The sequence below is a fragment of the Sinocyclocheilus rhinocerous genome, unplaced genomic scaffold (assembly GCF_001515625.1).
Source record: "Sinocyclocheilus rhinocerous isolate Xijiao unplaced genomic scaffold, SAMN03320098_v1.1 scaffold444, whole genome shotgun sequence".
Taxonomy (NCBI): domain Eukaryota; kingdom Metazoa; phylum Chordata; class Actinopteri; order Cypriniformes; family Cyprinidae; genus Sinocyclocheilus; species Sinocyclocheilus rhinocerous.
Window position 1 is genome coordinate 1918756 of NW_015645540.1, and position 17534 is coordinate 1936289.

At 35.2% G+C, this 17534-nt stretch overlaps 4 protein-coding genes across 5 annotated transcripts in view; 2 read left to right on the plus strand and 2 right to left on the minus strand.

Annotated features, from left to right (window-relative positions):
• The window catches only part of copa (COPI coat complex subunit alpha), a 14362-nt gene extending 12154 nt beyond the window's left edge, over nt 1–2208 (minus strand). For both annotated transcript variants that reach the window (XM_016510099.1, XM_016510098.1), the window contains exons 1-6: nt 1981–2208; nt 1451–1564; nt 1300–1373; nt 871–951; nt 706–782; nt 183–292 (exon numbers count right to left, since the gene is read on the minus strand). In XM_016510099.1, the coding sequence (XP_016365585.1) occupies nt 183–292; nt 706–782; nt 871–951; nt 1300–1373; nt 1451–1564; nt 1981–2020 (496 nt within the window). In that variant the 5' untranslated portion in view covers nt 2021–2208. The remainder of the gene's footprint in view (nt 1–182; nt 293–705; nt 783–870; nt 952–1299; nt 1374–1450; nt 1565–1980) is intronic.
• A 2833-nt stretch (nt 2209–5041) lies between these two features.
• Nucleotides 5042–8351, minus strand: pex19 (peroxisomal biogenesis factor 19). The gene is made up of 8 exons (XM_016510100.1): nt 8258–8351; nt 7742–7833; nt 7420–7582; nt 7223–7308; nt 6433–6603; nt 6099–6257; nt 5834–5878; nt 5042–5745 (listed from the first exon to the last, which is right to left on the minus strand). The coding sequence occupies exons 1-8, from the start codon at nt 8316–8318 to the stop codon at nt 5659–5661; spliced, it is 864 nt and encodes a 287-aa protein (XP_016365586.1). The 5' UTR covers nt 8319–8351; the 3' UTR covers nt 5042–5658.
• Nucleotides 8352–9574: 1223 nt separating this feature from the next.
• Nucleotides 9575–11058, plus strand: LOC107706398 (tetraspanin-3-like). Its single transcript, XM_016510103.1, has 5 exons — nt 9575–9595; nt 9687–9785; nt 9860–10004; nt 10609–10692; nt 10780–11058. Exons 2-5 carry the CDS (start codon nt 9769–9771, stop codon nt 10855–10857), a joined length of 324 nt encoding a protein of 107 aa, XP_016365589.1. The 5' UTR covers nt 9575–9595; nt 9687–9768; the 3' UTR covers nt 10858–11058.
• Nucleotides 11059–11193: 135 nt separating this feature from the next.
• Nucleotides 11194–16428, plus strand: LOC107706397 (ELAV-like protein 1-B). Its single transcript, XM_016510102.1, has 4 exons — nt 11194–11272; nt 12575–12634; nt 15670–15847; nt 16290–16428. Exons 2-4 carry the CDS (start codon nt 12599–12601, stop codon nt 16400–16402), a joined length of 327 nt encoding a protein of 108 aa, XP_016365588.1. The 5' UTR covers nt 11194–11272; nt 12575–12598; the 3' UTR covers nt 16403–16428.
• The last annotated feature ends 1106 nt before the right edge of the window (nt 16429–17534 follow it).

The window sequence follows — 17534 nt, forward strand, 5'->3', positions numbered from 1 at the left end:
TCTTGCATTATTATGCTGTGACATAATGATTATACAGTATATTCAGTGGCATAAAATGGTCTTTAAAATGACAATAATATCGCTTATCGCAATTATTTCTGGGGCAATATATCGCACAAAAAAAAGTTGTTATCGTGACAGGCCTACCCCAAACTACTCAATCCTTTCCTAAGCCTCCTCACCGGAAATATCCCACACGCGCACAGTCTGATCCAGGCTAGCCGACACCACCAGGTCCTCAGATGGATGGAACTGAGCGCACATCACATAGTGATTATGCCCCGTCAGCACACTACAGAGAAGAAACAGCACAGAGAACATATACAACTCAGTTTCACAAAGCTAACGGTAAGTGTTGCTCAGGTCAGACAAAAAAAAATGCTCAGACAATCAATTTGTTCATAAAAGGGATGAGCATTTTCAAGTAATTTATTTAATTAAAAAAAAAGTATAAAATAAAAAAATCTAAATATTAACAAGTAAAAAAACTAAAAAAAAGTACACAACATGAGTATTACATGTGCATGAAATGTATTTTTTGTTTTATTTGCAAATGTTAAATCATCAATACTGGTTTCAACATAAGCTATATAAAATAAGCTTCTAAAAAACAACCTATGATTTACTTAAAAAAATTTAATAATGAATTAATAAAAAAGATTACTTGTGCACACTCACTATTTCATAACCTATATAAAGACTCACCAGACACATGTTCTGGACTGCCAGTTCCAAATGCGAATGGTTTGGTCATCTGAGGCACTCAGGATCCAGGGATACTCCTGAAAATGATAACTATAAGTTAGTCTCACTGATTAAATAAACATAAAAAGAATTATGAAAGATCATCACAAAGTTGACAGGGCTCACGTGGTGGAAGAATGTGGTACGAATGTAGTCAAGATGTCCAAGAAGAGTGAAGAGACACCGACGCAGCTTGTAGTTCCATACCTAATAATTAGAATCAAATAAATGTCAGCAAATCAAAATGCATAAAATGCATTAGCATAAATTATGAGCAACACATTTGTTACAGTCTTCATTAATCTTTGTTATCATTTGTTCATGTTAGCTCAGGTTCATTAACTAATGTTTAAAGACAAAAATGCTTATTTTTATAATGTATTAGTAGTAGCTGAATGAAAATATCATTAAGATTAATAAATGATTTAAGAAGCATTTTTCATTTTTGTTAACTTATCTTAAAGTGTTACCAAAAATGTACCCCATGAAACTACAGTAGTAGTAGCAAGGTGATATGTTTATTAAACATCTGTATTGAGAATGAAGAAAGCAAACCTTGATCTTGTAGTCATCTCCTCCTGACACAAACAGTGGCTGCTGCTTATGGAAGTCAATACCTCTGACTGGACCTACATGAATTCACAATGCTATGAGGGCTCAGAAGAAAATGACAAGAGACTAAAATCGTTGATCAGCTGTTTCATACCATCATGCTCGTCAAACTTGTCGATGAGGGTGCACATGCGATAGTCCCACAGCTGGATGACACCGTTGTGCAAACTAGCGAGAATCCAGGGCCGTTTCGGGTGGAAACTCAGCCCTGCAGAAAAAAAGACAAAACAATCAATTCAGGTATTTATTAAAATGAAGACAGTCAATACGATGGTGTTTTGAGAACATAATAACGATGACACATTGATTTAAATAGATTATTATTATCATGAATCCTTTATTGATAATAACAATCTGGTCAAGGTAATGTCACCAGCGCGTTCTCTATGAAACAAAACTACTGAATACTGTAAGAGAATATTTACTGTAGCGTCTGAATGGCTAACAAATATAGCTTTGTGCTAACGCCGAATGACATACAGTATAATCCTTACTAAAAAGATTTACATTATATTCTACAGAAATTAAGAATAGATTAATATCAGACAAAAATGTACATAAAAGCGGTCGTAATAATTATATTATACAGCAGTCAAATGAAGCTAGCCAGAGCAGATATCTTACCTTTCACTCGGGCCGACTTTGTCTCAAATTTGGTCAACATTTTCACTGACAATAATAACCGAACAGGAATGCGTAATGTATGGAGATATAGCCCAGTTTACGTGAATTTAAATCATAAAATCATCCCCCGTTAGGAAGAGATTTTGCGTGTATGGTTCTGCAGCTCTCTACTTCCGTAGCTGACACGTCTACTGAATCCACTCAACCCGGGCCGTGTTCCCTGCGCGAACAATTAAAGTTTGATTATTCAAATGCCAACGTCGCAAAGCCCGCGTCATAGAGCCTTGTCATCCGCATTTTAAAACATGAAAACGTAAACATAACTTTTCTCCCCATAGGTACCTAATTTGGAACAATTACAATATATTATATAAAAATAAATCGTTATTTTTTGTAAATTGGTTTTCAGCAGGCATAATACGAGTTAGTCAATTATTAAATCAACAAGGCATGTTACTCACTTATTCTGAGTTTCTAGCTGTCCATGGAATTCCAGTAACACCAAAAGAGTTTTCTATAGTCATGGATGCAATTCCCAGAGGAGTCTTGGCATTATTCAGAGCTAATACCCAAAACAGTATTACATCCCCCTCTGCACTTGATCTATTTGATACTTATATTGGGAAACTTTGTTTTGCCCCTGGAAATATGAATGTTAACAAAACTGTCCGTTCCTTACTTCAAAAAGACATTGTTTCTTCTCCAAACTGTATAATTTATTGGAACAGATTAGTTAAAGGTTTATTATGGAAGGCCATTTGGACCTTGCCAAACAAATACCTATTGGTAAACAAAGTCAAGGAAGTAACCTTTAAAATTTTACATAGATACTACACAGTAAATTATTTTCTTGTTAAATGTAAAAATGATATTGATTTGAATTGTTCTTTCTGTAATATGATGACTGAAACTTTGTTTCACTTATTTTGGCATTGCTCTTATGTAAATTTGTAATTGCTGTATATTGTTTGGTCATCCTTGAACCCCTGGCTCTTTTCCTTGGCATATGTTCTGTCACACTTGTATTTCTGAATAAATATTTAATAAAAATAAATAAATAAATAAATAAAACAAAATAAAAAAATCCTTAAAACGCATTTTTAGTAGTCTGTAATTTAAAAGACCATTTTCAATAAACCGAAATAAAAATCATGAGTAAATAATTACTCAGTAAATAATAGTTTATGTTATTGTTCCTTGTTGCTATTTTAGTTTTTTTATTGGGAAGTCGTGGCCTAATGGTTAGAGAGTTGGACTCGTAACCGCCACATGTCACGTCACTTATTAGTGCCACTACATATTATCACAAAATATACTAATTTGTTTCGTGATCTCCCCGTAAATCTAGAAGAAAAAAAATCTTATTTTACAATTCTAAATGACGTGAGTGACGTGACGTGGCCAAGTATGGTGACCCATACTTGGAATTAGTGCTCTGCATTTAACCCATCCAAAGTGCACACACACAGCAGTGAACACACACCCGGAGCAGTGGGCAGCCATTTATGCTGCGGCGCCCGGGGAGCAGTTGGGGGTTCGGTGCCTTGCTCAAGGGCACCTCAGTCGTGGTATTGAAGGTGGGAGAGAGCGCTGTACATTCACTCCCCCCACCTACAATCCCTGCCGGACCGGAGACTCGAACTCGCAACCTTTGGGTTACGAGTCTGACTAAATGTTAACACTAGTGTCGCAACATTTACACTTTTCATCGGAATTTCTCGTTCATAATTGGATGTCACAATACATTTGAATGTTTACCTAATCATTAAATTAAGACATTGATTATTTGAATTAAAACAAACAAAAAATAAATAAAAATACATAAAAATGCTATAAATATCTAATTATTTTTATGATATATTGCTATGTGCATAAAATTATGTAAAATTAATTAAAATACATAATTAAAATTATGTAATGAAATATTCATAACACAGGGGTGTCCTGCAGAGTTTAGCTCCAACTTTGGACACCCGTCATAACAGAACTGAGCATTTACCTACAAATATAGCATATATATATATAACAAGGCCATAAACACATCAGAAAAAAAAAAACTAAGTCTTCTTAATAAAGTGATTTTAAAAGAAAGTGTTAAAGCCATAAAAATGGTGGAAATTTTTTTTAAATATTTGAAAAAAAAAAAGAAGAAAAAAAAGATATATGATATAAATTATATATATATATATATATATATCTTATATATTCATATATAAGACAATTGGGTGTAGAGTGGTGTTTCTGATATGTAGCAGGAATAAAATTGGTCAGGTAAAGAATATAAAACATTGTAAGCTTATAACATTTATTTAGATTTTTGAAAATTGTTCAGTTCTTTCATTATATAGTGAGGTATGACAAGACCAATGAGCTGTACATTTTAGGGAATACAGGATAAAGAATATTGATGAGCTAATTTAAGTGCTTGGGTGTTTGAGCAACCCCTGAGTGTTGTAACCGTTACATATTTTTGTCCAGCTCATCCGCACGCCCATTCCATCCTTCTCATAATCTTTATATCCTTCTCATAATCTTTATATTGGCCACATAATACCATACCATACGGACATATAGCCAATGACGTGTCAAGAAAGCAAACTGATAACCAATTCCACATTTGATCCTGTGAAAGGATCCCATTTCTAACCTGTTTGCATAAAAGATCCATATAAACATCCCCTCAAAAGCAATGACTGCAAACTTTAATCCACTTTTGAGGTATCCTAGGATTTAACATGATGTTCTTTAAATGTTAATACAGAGTATTAATTTTACACTACGAAACAATATTCTTGTATTATTTCAATATTCAAGGCAAATTAGGACTATTGTGACAATAGCACATCACAAAGACACACCACCATAGGAATGATGGGAATTATTTAAATTTACATGGCAACACTCCAAACTGCTCTATATGCAGATAGATATAGTAACCATTAGAAGACAAAGGGAGAGAGAATTATTCTACTCAATTACAAATGCAGACTACGGGTCAAAGAATGATGTTATGATGTATTATAAGCCTGCATCTGAAGTGTCTGCAGTTAGTTTTTTTTTAATCTGTGAGATCCATTTTGGTCACTGATTAGTGGTCAAATCACAGAAATAGTACAGTATATGTGATATAGTGTGAGAATAAATGGACATTACGCTGTAAATTAAAATAATTTCAATAAATTCATCAATCTGATGGAAGCTATTAGCAGACCCTGACCATTCTTCTGAGATTTAAAAATAGAATTAAACCAATCAAACCGTAACTACCTTTGCTGTCCATTTGAGCTCCACGTATTTGTCTCTACTTTTCAAAATACAATCCACCGCAATACTTGTCAAATGTGCTTGAAGTAAAAGTGTAAAACCTTTACAAAATTCAAAAAACTTAGATTTTTTTCCCAAGCTGTCAGCACACTGAGATATCAAACTTCACTCAAAACATTACGAGCTGCTCTACAGAGAGGACAGCGAACGGATTAGGGATGAATATGAAAAGAACCTCTGTGGATAGAGAACTACGAAGTCAAATTAATGTCGTGAACGCTCACAGTTTCAGTGCAGACACAAAAGCAAACTCCTTTAAAAGGGGAGCATGATCAACTGTGTCCAACTCAGGTTCAGATAATTAGCTCCAAATTGTATCGTTTTCAAATGTACATTAATTTAACCTCATTGAGATCACATGATTGAGCACTGCTCTGGTCCTGGGACTCCTTGCGCTCCAGGAAGGTGCAGAGATTCTGGGTCAAAATTCAAGCCAGGAGGCTGAAAATACAAGAGATTGATTGATGATGTAAATATAGCATAACTGTTAATTAAAAAAGAAAGAAAGAAAGAAAAAGAAAATACTCACTGCCTCTCCAGCAAGCTCTTTTGGAGGTTGACCCAAGTCTTGCAGCTGAGGGGTAAGACATTATTTCCATGAACAAAAATATTAATAGTGCTGTTATTGAAAGGTTCTATTAAGTAATATTATGTTGTTGTTGTTTTTTTAAGTAAAAAGGGTACAAAAAAAAGGTCATTTAATTCATGCATTTAAAAAAAAATCATTACAAAAAATCAGTAAGCAGAATAAAAAGGTGGCCCTAAATTATTTTTAAAAATTGCATGCTTTCTACCTTCTGCATGAGTTCCAGAATGTTTTCAAACGTGCTGTCTTTGTCTCCATCTTTCTCAAATTGGCTGCATATTTCTCCCATTATTTTGTACTGTTGCTCATATCGCATGAACTGGTCTGTGGGAAGGGATTGCTTGTTGCTCTCCAACCATCCAGGGTACTAAATGCAAATTGCATCATATTAGTCCTTTTTTTCTCCAAATATTAAATGGAATGTGTTGGAAGATTTTTTTAAAAGAAATGTTTAATTAATGACAGGCATATACCCGCTTCACTGGGACCAGAACAGTAGGACAGTGATTAAGACAGTCATACAGATGCTGTAAACAACTCACCTTCTCTGTTATCTCTTTAAGAGAAGGGTATAGCACTTCTTTCGATAAAAGGTTCTGCATGATGGACTGCATTATTGGGAGAATATTGCCATCATCTCCTCCCTCCCCATTTTCATTCAATCCCAGGTTCTCTAAGGTCTTTACCAGATCATCTCCAGCCAGCCCTGCACTCTGCATTTAAAATTATGAATGTTCATCACATTTCTTTACATATCTTCTGACATACATTGCCATTTAAATGTTTGAGGTCGGAAAGATTTTTTTTTTTAAGAAATTAATTAAAACTTATTCAACAAGGATGCTTTAAATTAATAAAACCTGACAGTAAAGATCAAATACATGCTGTTCTTTTGTACTTTTTGTTTATCAAACAATCCTGAAAAACAATCATGGTTTTCACATAAATATTAAGCAATATTGATAAGAATAAGAAATGTTTCTTGATCATCAAGTCATCACATTAGAATGATTTCTGAAGGATCATGTGACACTGATGTCTGGGTTAATGGCTGTTGAAATTTGAAAATTTAGCTTTGACATCATAGGAATAAATTACCATTTAAAACAATTAAAGAAAACAATTATTTTAAATTGTAATAATAATTTCACAATATTACTGTTTTTACGGTACTTCTGATCAAATAAATGGAGCCTTTGTAAGCATAAGAGACTTCTTTAAAAACATTTTTAAAAAATCTTACCAACCCCAAACTTTTGAATTGTAGTTGATAATTAAAACCACTATTTCCTTCAATTACATTCCAATAGGAGAAATTCCAAGCGGCATTACCTGCAGGTTGTCTGCATTTTTCGCCAAACCACTAAGGGTATCTTTAAGACAGGATGTGAACTCTTGTTGTGAAGCTACATCTGTGCCTAAATAAAAAAAATATAAAAATAGGTCAAAACAATTGGAAAATAGGCAAATAACTAAACTTGCATATCTTCATCCAACATTTATAAAGTGCTCCATTTCAGATCACTCACCTACTTTACCTGCTGCCTCAGAGAGCTTATGAAAATGCTGTATTAGGTCAGGTTCTTCTTGCGCTAACTCAGCCATGGCTTTCTCCCACTCCTCATGTGCTTGATTGGCCATCTCACCATCAAAGAGAGACTCAAAGAACTTACTGTCCTCCAACAGAGGAGGCTGAGGATGAAAAGAACAGAAAACAAATACATTAACCAGCAGCAATGATGGAACCAACTCTGTAGAACTGCAAGAGTGCCTAGAAAATTATGGAAAGATAATACAATGTTATTCTGATCATTTTTTGGCTTGATTTCAAAATGAAAACGTGTTCATTACCTTCTCATCACTGGTCGTGCTTGCACCAGGGGCAGTGGGGGCCTCAGGGGCCACAGGAGGCACATTGGTCTTGTCAAAATCATCAAGAGCACCTGCAGATGAGGAAACACTTACACTGGAGTACCAAGGTATATATGTATATATGTTTTGATGGCATGTAATATGACTGATGCAAAACTAGCTAGTGGTCCAGTACAAACACAGTAGCTCCGATAATGAGCTCCGTTTAGATACAAAACCTGGTTGGACATAACTGACACATTTTTATGTGACTATACAAAAGACAGAGTGACGATCTCTAATTAATTAACAGATGCACATCTAATGTTTTCACGTTACAAAAACTTCAATCACTGTGACAAGCGCAAGCACCAGACCAATAGCATAGCAGCAACTGCACTGTGACAACCGCTTCCTAAACGCTAGTTCACTAAACAGTAACTTTATTTAAATGGTAAAACATTTGCACATTATAACTGTGGATACTTTCATATTTAAGCCATCCTCAAACCTTACTGTCTAATAACTCGTCCAGTTCGCTGTCTGCGGCACCCTGATGTTCTGATGCTGACGCCATCTTGCTTCTCAAGTCTCAATGACAAGAAATGCAAATGTGTCGCAAAATAATGACGTCCAATAAAAGCAGCTTTGATGTTTTTATTTATTTATTTATTTGGCATTTATCAGATTGCAACATAAATGTAACATTTTATATTAAAAAATGCTACAAATATAACAATTGCGTTCGTTTTCAAAAATAATTTAAATTTCAATAATTGTTATATCATCATCATGGTGATTACCGGTTTTCTTTTTTTATGCGTTTTGAAGCGCCTTTATTCTTAATTATTAATTAATGTGCCCTAAATCTATCTATCTATCTATCTATCTATCTATCATATACATATTTGAGTCTATTACCTTGCCCTTCATACATGGTTTTAATGGTTTATTTGTTTGGCCCAGTGCCCCCTACTCGTTAGTTAATTCGGTCACTTCTGAAGTTTTGTATGGTTTCGATTTAAATCCGTAAAGTCCGCTTTCACATTAGTAGTGTTTTACCACTGTTGAAGTTGAACTGGACCGAGGAGAGACTGATAGAACTGATTATTTCGCGTTCACGCGAATCGATTAAGGCAGAACCATGTTGGCTTTAACGAGAAGAGGTTTCAGAATTTTTATTAAGATTGCTTCTCTACTTTTGTTGGTGAGCCTGTCAGCATCATGCACTTCTTGTCGTTTGTCATTAGGTAAACAAGAGAGCACGCTAAAAGCACTCTACATTCAGGCAAGAGTCAGCAATGATAAAGGTAGATTTTAAATGAAGTGCTGAACTGTGCTCTCAGGACAAGTTGTTCTTCATAAATGTCCCTGAGAAATATTAACAAAATAAACTGTGACAATTAGCCTGGGTTTTTCAGTAACAATGATATGACTACTGACACACAAGGCACATGACAAGATGACATTTATGAAATACATGCACTGTTTTAGTTCCTCTGGTTTTTAACTCCTTCATTCTCCACTTTTTACAGCTGGCTGGAATTACAGGCCTAGGTGGTTCATTCTTGCTGCATAAATACCTAGTTTATGGTGTGTTCTTTAGCAGCTTTTATATAATTCTCCCTGCACTGCTGGCTGTTGTTGGAGGAGTCATCCTCTTCATCAGTGGATGCATTGGCTGTGTGGTGTCCAACAAAAAACCTTCATGTGGACACGGGTTGGTAAGATGAAAAAATCCACTGTGGTGTTCATATTTGTATATTTCTTGTCTTTCAGTTTGTGTATCTTCTCATTATTGTGTGGTGCATTGTGGGTACTACTGCGGCATTGGCATATACTAATAAAGGGAAGGTAATAGGAATTTTATGTTATTTGGCTATATAAAAGTGAAGTGTATTTCACCGAAATGGTTTTGACATTAAACATCTTTTTTTTTTTTTAGCTTGATGTAGACTTGGCTCCCCTTAAAGATGTGTTTCAGAACTACAGTGGTAACAGCCAAGATCCTGATACCAAAGCAGTGAATGCCCTTCAGCGTGAGGTATTTGCACAGAAATCTCCAGGATTTCTATGTGTTTTTTGGCAAAATCAGATTGTTTCACTTTTTTGTTACAGTTGCGGTGTTAAGAACTACACAGACTGGTTGGAAACACCCTGGTTTAATCATAGTGGGAAATACAAAGTTCCTCTGAGCTGCTGCAACAAAAACTTTCACTCCTGCAATGGGACTTTAAACTCACCCCAGCTGCTATATAATGAGGTACAGACTAATTACATTTGAGCTACCCTTTTCATGAGATACTACATTAATATTTTTCTGCTTAATTTTACAGTCAGCATGAAATGAAAATTCACCCTGTATATTTTTTTAATTCAGTTTACATATCTCACTGCGAATGATTCATTCATTTATGATTATTTTTTTTAGCTGATGAAAAATTGTGTACAAAAAAAATGTAATAATCTGTTACACTTGGATGAATGTCACAATATGGATGAAAAGACCTGTCATTGCTTCCAATTCATTGCGACATAAAAGGAGTATTATGGGTTAAATGCAAGTTTAGCTATATTTAATTAAATAACCACAGAAAAAAAAATATTGCACCTCACTGTGTAAAAACAAACAAACAAAATGTCTTGACAGTTGTGCAGTTACTATAAAATCAATACATATAATCATATAATCAATACACATAATGGTTCCAGATGTCTGTCAGTAGATCTTAACCATGGAAACCTGGAATATTTCTTTAAAAAGGTTTCCACACTGGTAAATTAAGCTTCATTTGTTAATTAATTTAAATTAGGTTTGTATCTGAGTGTTTGGAGCAAGATTCCACATTGTTTTTTTTCTATTCTAGGGCTGTCAAATTAAACTTGAGGAGAATTTACTGCTTGCAGTGCACTTCATCATTATAATATCTTTAGTGGTTCTCTTTTTACTGGTGAGCTCTGTGGTTTGAATTATAATTCATTTATGCCCTGATCTTTTACAAGATTTCTAATGTCATCTCTAACCTTTCTGTCTTCAGGTAATGTCTTGGATTATAGTGGCACAGCTAGTGAAGCATCAACCCCCACAAGAGTATCGAATCCTGGACCAAGAATAAAAACGCACTTATGGAATTAAATTCTTGTGATTTTTCTTCTGAATGCTTGCACATTATATATATAGTTGATTACTTTGATGATATATCATTCAGTTCAAACTCGTACAAACTAGTGTGTCTCTTCACAATACCTGTTCTTCTAGGAATATTTTATATGCACACACAGCAAGGGCGTTTTACTTTTACACAATAAAACTGATACAATCGAATAAAATGTCTGATTTTATTATTAGTGACTTGATCTGAGGAATCTGAATGGATTCTGAAAGTGGGAGGGGTTAAAACTTCTGCTTCCTTTGCAGAGTTCCCTTGTGGTGTGTTTTTGTGTCACGAGAGCGCAGCGCCAAAAAGCCACGTTTTGCTAAAGCTCCGCGTGCGTTCGTTCTACTGCAGAATTGGAGAGACGTTGAAGTTGGTAAGACGCCAGATATGCATTTAAACGTTTGATTTTGTTATATTGAACTTGTTTATTAGCATGTAGTAACGTTTATAAGTTTATTCATTGTTTGAGGCCTGGCTTTAATAGGGTTAGGCCTCTTAGCGCAGCCTGCTCGAGTTTGAACTCGAGAGTTGCATGGGATTTACAGAGCGAGTCATCGCGAAAATATGGGGACGGTGTGTTGGGAACGAGGCCTCATGTTGTGTGCTATTTTATTCTTCGACCTATTTTCGAATCGATGATTCTTTACCAGCATGCTGTGTAATGCCGCAAGGTTGTTGTTCTGTAGCTAAGATACGGAACCGTAACAATGGCGAGGTAATCTAGACAAGCATGACCGGAAGAGCGATGTCCTGCTGCGGAGTAGTTGTAAATTTCACGCCCCCACGACTAGGCAGAATTACAATGTCTTTTATTCATTTATTTTCCAACAGCCTACGAATGCCTGAATAGTGTAGTCAGTATTTATGGCAGTAGTATATTTTGATAAGGTTAATAAGCTCCACCGCCCTAATATATGTTGTATGAATATATGAAACGTGGGAATTTATACGGAACTGTCCCCTGAACAGTTGTTCTTCGACCTCTATGATATCAATTAGTTGTAAGAAATTGTTGCACAATTTTTTTTTTTTACAAGTCAGTTTCCGTATGTCGGATTAGAGTTAATCGGCCACTTTGTGTTAAAATGTGTTTTTTAATCATTATTATTACTTGAGCAGGCGAAAATAGTTTCAAATAATTAGGTAGATTTTTATGATATGCTGATTTCTGTTTAAGAAAATATTTAATAGTGAAACATTTTTTTAATTTTTGGGTGAACGGTCCTTTTATGAATAGTGCAGTTCAGGAAGGTTTGCTTTTAAACTCTTAAGTTAGTATTTACACTGTAGTATTTTAATTCTTGGTGTTTTCTTTTTCCATTTCTGAAAACAAAAATAAAGGTGTTTATTCTAAAATAAAATAGTTTACATTGTAAAGTAATGTAACAAGTACAGCATGTATATAATATCATCACAGAGATTTTGTGATGGCAGGACAGACTCAAAGTGAGGTGCTAAAAATACACGCTGAAACTACACCACTCCTAATGGACGATGGTTGTAATTCTTTTTTCCACAGGTTATATCAGAAGGTGGCTCATCTTATCTTTTTGCTCTTCATTTATTTTAGTTTATTTATTTTACTCTGAACCCCCAAACCTGCCTTTGCCTTCCCTACCACCCCTTCTTGTCAGCGTGTATTTTTATTACCTTATTTTGTTTTTGGTATCTTCAGAGTCGGGATCTGTGACGGCTCTTCATGGCAGTCAGAAGGGGACACGTTAGATACTTAAAAGTGAGTAGAATTTGCGTCCATCAGGGACTGAATGTGGATTTTCAACCTTTTATTTATCGTTATACTGAATCTGTAAGCTGGAGTTAGTAGTGCTTAGTAGAGCCCGACCGATATATCGTTTTACCGTTATTATCGGCCGAATATGCCGCCGATATGAATTTTTTTTTTTTTACAGGACATATAACGCAGATAAAATGCTTGAAATGGTGTAATTACTTAGTTTGTCCTCCATTGTTTGCTACAGGCGACCTGGATGAAACGCTTTAAAGCTTAGTCTATGGAAACCATTGAAACTTTGAACGGCCATATCTCCTTAACGGCGCGGCGAATCCGCACCAAATTCGGGGGATGCCTTCAGCTCGAGGAACCTTCTCGAACGCGAATCGAGTGTACGTCTAGAGGCCCGCTTTCGAATGAGACCACCCCCGTGTCGATAGCCCCCGGGGTTCGGGAGTTATGGGTGGTTAAATTAGTGGTCCGGCTCCGACCGATCAAGCGATCCCGGGGGGCTACCGAGACTCATTTTGGATAATAAAGTTTATTGTTAAATTGTTAAATGCCCTGCCTCCATTACTTATCTCTGTCACATTATAAGTGTTTGATCACCACATTTGAGTGATCATTGCAAAAAATTTGTTTATGTATATATATATTCTGTTTATGTATATACTGTATTCTATATATAGTACCAGTCAAATGTTTGGACACACGAATGGGAAAGTGTAACTTTTGACTGGTACTATACTATAATATACACAAAGAATATCGGACGATATATCGATATCGGCGTTTATTTACTACCTAATATCGGTGTCGGCCCCAAAAAACCCATATCGGTTGTGCTCTAATATATATATGTGTGTGTGTGTGTAAATATTACAAATTATAAAAACACAACAAAATGACTATAATCTTAAATAAAAGTGGAACTTGAAAAAATAAAATCTAATTCAGAATATTTACAGAAACTATAATACTGTATCAGTGATACTACAATAACACTGATCCATAATTTTAAATTTCTCGGTTTGTTTATTTAGAAAACAGTGAAAATGTAGAAAACGGTCTGTTCTCTTGATATTGGGCGTTGTTTTGAATAATGTCTCTGTGTTTTTTCCCAGTCTCTGAAGGGTATCCATAATTTCCGAGCGTCTGGTGATTATGACAATGACTGCAGCGCTCCGCTGACTTTTGACTGGTACTGTACTATAATATACACAAAGAATATCGGCAGATATATCGATATCTGCATTTTTTACTCCCTAATATCGGTATCGGCCCCAAAAAACCCATATAGGTCGGGCTCTAGTGCTTAGTGCTTGTAGGCTGTTTTCGTCCCTGTAGTGCTGTAGCCTGTGTGATAAGCAAGCAATACTTAAGGTGTAATGCTCTCATTTGAGGTAGGCTTTTAACTAGATGCACTAGACATCTTATTAGGTGTTGCATAAAGTCAGTTGAAGGTATTTGACCTGGCAAGTGCTGCAAAGTTTAACCATGCTTATAGGGGCCAGCTCACGATTGAAGTAGTTGGATAGATAGTGAGCTGAATTGTCTGAGCGATTCGGACCACTTTATCAAAACTTCCAGTGTTGGGTTGTGGGAGGGTCAGTAATAATGCTTGTTTGTTTCAGCCTTGAAGGTTGACTGGCTACCCGTGTGGAATACACAATAAGACCCCTCTTCTAATATGAATGGGACACTGTCCGATATCAGAATAATCACGGTCACCCTAGTGATCATTTTCTTGCCTTGATAGAGTGCCATTAGACATTCAAGACCCCTTTTTTAATGTACATTAACTTATTTTATTTTTTGTGTCAAATAAATTGGTCACATGCCGTTTCAGCTAGACTCCACTGGAGGCGGTGTTGATCATAGCATGTAAAATAACAGCAGTCCAGTTGATATAGTTGTATCTGTCTTTTTGCTCATGTGACCCTGGACCACAAAACCAGTCTTAAGTCGCTGGGGTATATTTGTAGCAATAGCCAAAAATACATTGTGTGGGTCAAAATTATTGATTTTTCTTTTATGCCAAAAATCATTAAGTAAAGATCATGTTCCATGAAGATATTTTGTAAATTTCCTACCATAAATATATCAAAACTTAATTTTTGATTAGTAATATGCATTGAACTTCATTTGGACAACTTTATATCCTAACAAACCATACATCAATGGAAAGCTTATTTATTCAATATTCAAAATCTCAATTTCGAAAAATTGACCCTTATGACTGATTTTGTGGTCCAGGGTCACATATTAGTTGTATTTTTTTTACTATCTTAGCCTGGTATATATTCTTATCACTTAATCACTTCAGTTAATTTTTGTGATATATTGGACTTGCAAATTTAGGGAACAAACTGGTTAAAGGCAGATTTTGTAGGTTACATATTAGTAAGACAGAGGTAAAATATGCTCTGAAAGGCAATTTTGTTCCTGTTCCTGGTTGAAGGTATTTAATTATGGTTGGGGTGTTACTTTTTTCCCCCCTTTTTTTTTCCCAGAGGTGTGATGTTTTTTTTATTTGTGTCATGTAGAGTGGGAATGTGGAATTAATGTTATGTAAATGAATAAAATATCTGTTTTCTGTGTAATCACTGATGCATTTGTAAGAACTACTCTCGTACAGATGCATTATTTCTACCCTAGAGAAAAATATAAAACATAATTCACAAATTAGCCATAAAACTGTTTTGTTTGTTTGTCTGATTAAAAAAAATATTTAATGGGACATTCCATTATTAATAAAAAAAAAAGCAATAATATGTAGACTAGCTTTTAAGTATTATAATGTTAATGTAATCTCCCACAAAAGTGTTTTTAATTTAATTTTCTTAAATTGCATGTTTTTCTTTATACAACAAAAAACTGTCAGGTATCAACAGCAAGAAATGAGTAATACTATTTACAGCATTTTCCCAGGTTTTATATGAGTGCACAATGAGTTTGCATTAAATAGTCCCAATTAAATGTTGATTTCTGCTTTCATTGTGTATAACCCTCACAGAAACTTGTTTTTATATTTCCAGGAGGTCTATGACATGTCGAACGGTTACGAAGATCACATGGCTGATGAGCCTAAAGATTGCAAAACAAACCTCATCATCAACTACTTGCCTCAGAATATGAGCCAAGATGAGCTGCAGAGTCTCTTCAGCAGCATTGGGGAGGTGGAGTCTGCTAAACTTATTCGGGACAAAGTAGCAGGCAAGTATTTATTAGTACTTGGCACACTGCTTTCAAATTAGACCAAAAAAAAGTGTTGAGAGGAAGATCTGAGAAAATATGTTTAGTCTTCGCTGTTTTAGGGATGCAGTATCTTTATTTGCGGGGTTTGCATATAGCCGTGATGTTGCTAAAAAAGTTTTTAAAAGATTTCTGACTTCAGATGCACTTAAGTGTCTATTTACAAATTGTGTAGCCTTCATTTCAGTGTTGACACAAAAAAACAACTTATTTTTAGTTTCTTTTCTCAGGCCTTTCCCACATATGTGTAAGTCAGTGTGGATTTATTTGTTTGGTGGCATTAAATTTTTTCCCCCAGAAGTTTAACATTTGCTATTAGGATGTTTTTTTCCTTTGTATTTGGAACGTTTCAACTTTTTTTTGTTTTGTTTGTTTTATTGTTTTCCTTTTTTTTTTTCTCTAGGCCACAGTTTAGGGTACGGATTTGTTAACTATCTTAACCCTAGTGATGCAGAAAGAGCAATCAGTACTCTCAATGGACTGAGACTACAGTCTAAAACTATCAAGGTAATGTGACAAAAGGTGCTCCTGTGTAAAGTTAAATGTGTCATTGCTTCAGTTCAGACCGCCGTTTTGACAACAAGGCAGCGAGAACAAAGTAAAGTTGTTGAATTGCTCAGACCTGATGGCATCTTGGTTGTGGCCTTTTTATCAGGCTTTTCAATATTTATATCAATCAATTTCAAGAGTTTTATTTGATAAAAAATTTTTACAGGTTGCTTTAATGCGTTTTTGAATTCTATAGAATATTTTCTAATTGTTTTTCTATTTCTATAAAATAATACTATTTAATATTTGTAAGGAAAAAAAACATGGTACAAATAATTTTTTTGGCCTCAACGGCTACCGCCTCGGGGACAAGATTTTACAAGTGTCGTTCAAAACAAGCAAGTCGCACAAGTAGAAAGTAGGGTTGCCAGGAAAATGAAGGAGAGGGATGTTGTCTGCAAAGCCAGAGAAATTGGCGCAGTTTTGAAAAAGAAAAATTATTTTTAGTGTAATCAAGTCTTCGCAAATGTTCATGTTTCTAAGTCTTGTTTAGACACCTCGCTTGACAGTTTCTTTTCGTTTCTTTTAAGATTTAAGCTGTTGGATGCTTCAAATGCAAGTGTTTTAGGCGTTCTGGTTTATCCCAATATTTGACCAATTTAGCATTTGATACAAATTTGTGTCTCTGATGTTAGCCTGATATTGTTGCTATGTGCCATATGTGATCGGACACCTCATTCACCAGATGCTGGATTTAAAACTCAGATTTTTGTCTTTTTGTCAGTATCTTCATCCTACATAGCTCTTCAGTATTTACGATGCCTTAATTTGATGTTGTTTTTCCTCTTTGCCCTCAGTAATGTAGCACTTTTTGGTCTGGCAGGAATATCATGATCCGTCTCACAACAGTTCATTTGTTTATAAAAATCTGAGTTTTAAATGTAGCATGCTGAGTGCTTCATTGAGAAAAAGAGGTAATGGTAAAGAAAGCAGACTGTCTATAAACAGCCTGTGAGGGGAAAATCTTTAACTGATTTTTTGCAAGGGACCCTCTGAATAGACTGATAACTAAGACATGAATGGACCAAAGACATGAATGGAAGGTTTAGCTTCCCCCAGCAGAGGTGCAGGTTGCATATCCCTAAGCATATTCCAAAAA

Excerpts from the sequence above, each read along its gene's own strand:
- pex19 (XM_016510100.1), bottom strand. The coding sequence starts at position 8,318 with ATGGCGTCAGCATCAGAACATCAGGGTGCCGCAGACAGCGAACTGGAC. Across the intron at positions 6,604-7,222 it reads AAAATGCAGACAACCTGCAG|AGTGCAGGGCTGGCTGGAGA; the intron begins GTAATGCCGCTT and ends TTTTAAATGCAG. Across the intron at positions 5,746-5,833 it reads AAGAGCTTGCTGGAGAGGCA|CCTCCTGGCTTGAATTTTGA; the intron begins GTGAGTATTTTC and ends TTGTATTTTCAG.
- LOC107706398 (XM_016510103.1), top strand. Across the intron at positions 10,005-10,608 it reads CCCAGCTGCTATATAATGAG|GGCTGTCAAATTAAACTTGA; the intron begins GTACAGACTAAT and ends TTTCTATTCTAG. Across the intron at positions 10,693-10,779 it reads TAGTGGTTCTCTTTTTACTG|GTAATGTCTTGGATTATAGT; the intron begins GTGAGCTCTGTG and ends TTCTGTCTTCAG.
- LOC107706397 (XM_016510102.1), top strand. The coding sequence starts at position 12,599 with ATGGCAGTCAGAAGGGGACACGTTAGATACTTAAAA. Across the intron at positions 12,635-15,669 it reads GACACGTTAGATACTTAAAA|GAGGTCTATGACATGTCGAA; the intron begins GTGAGTAGAATT and ends TTATATTTCCAG. Across the intron at positions 15,848-16,289 it reads TATTCGGGACAAAGTAGCAG|GCCACAGTTTAGGGTACGGA; the intron begins GCAAGTATTTAT and ends TTTTTTCTCTAG.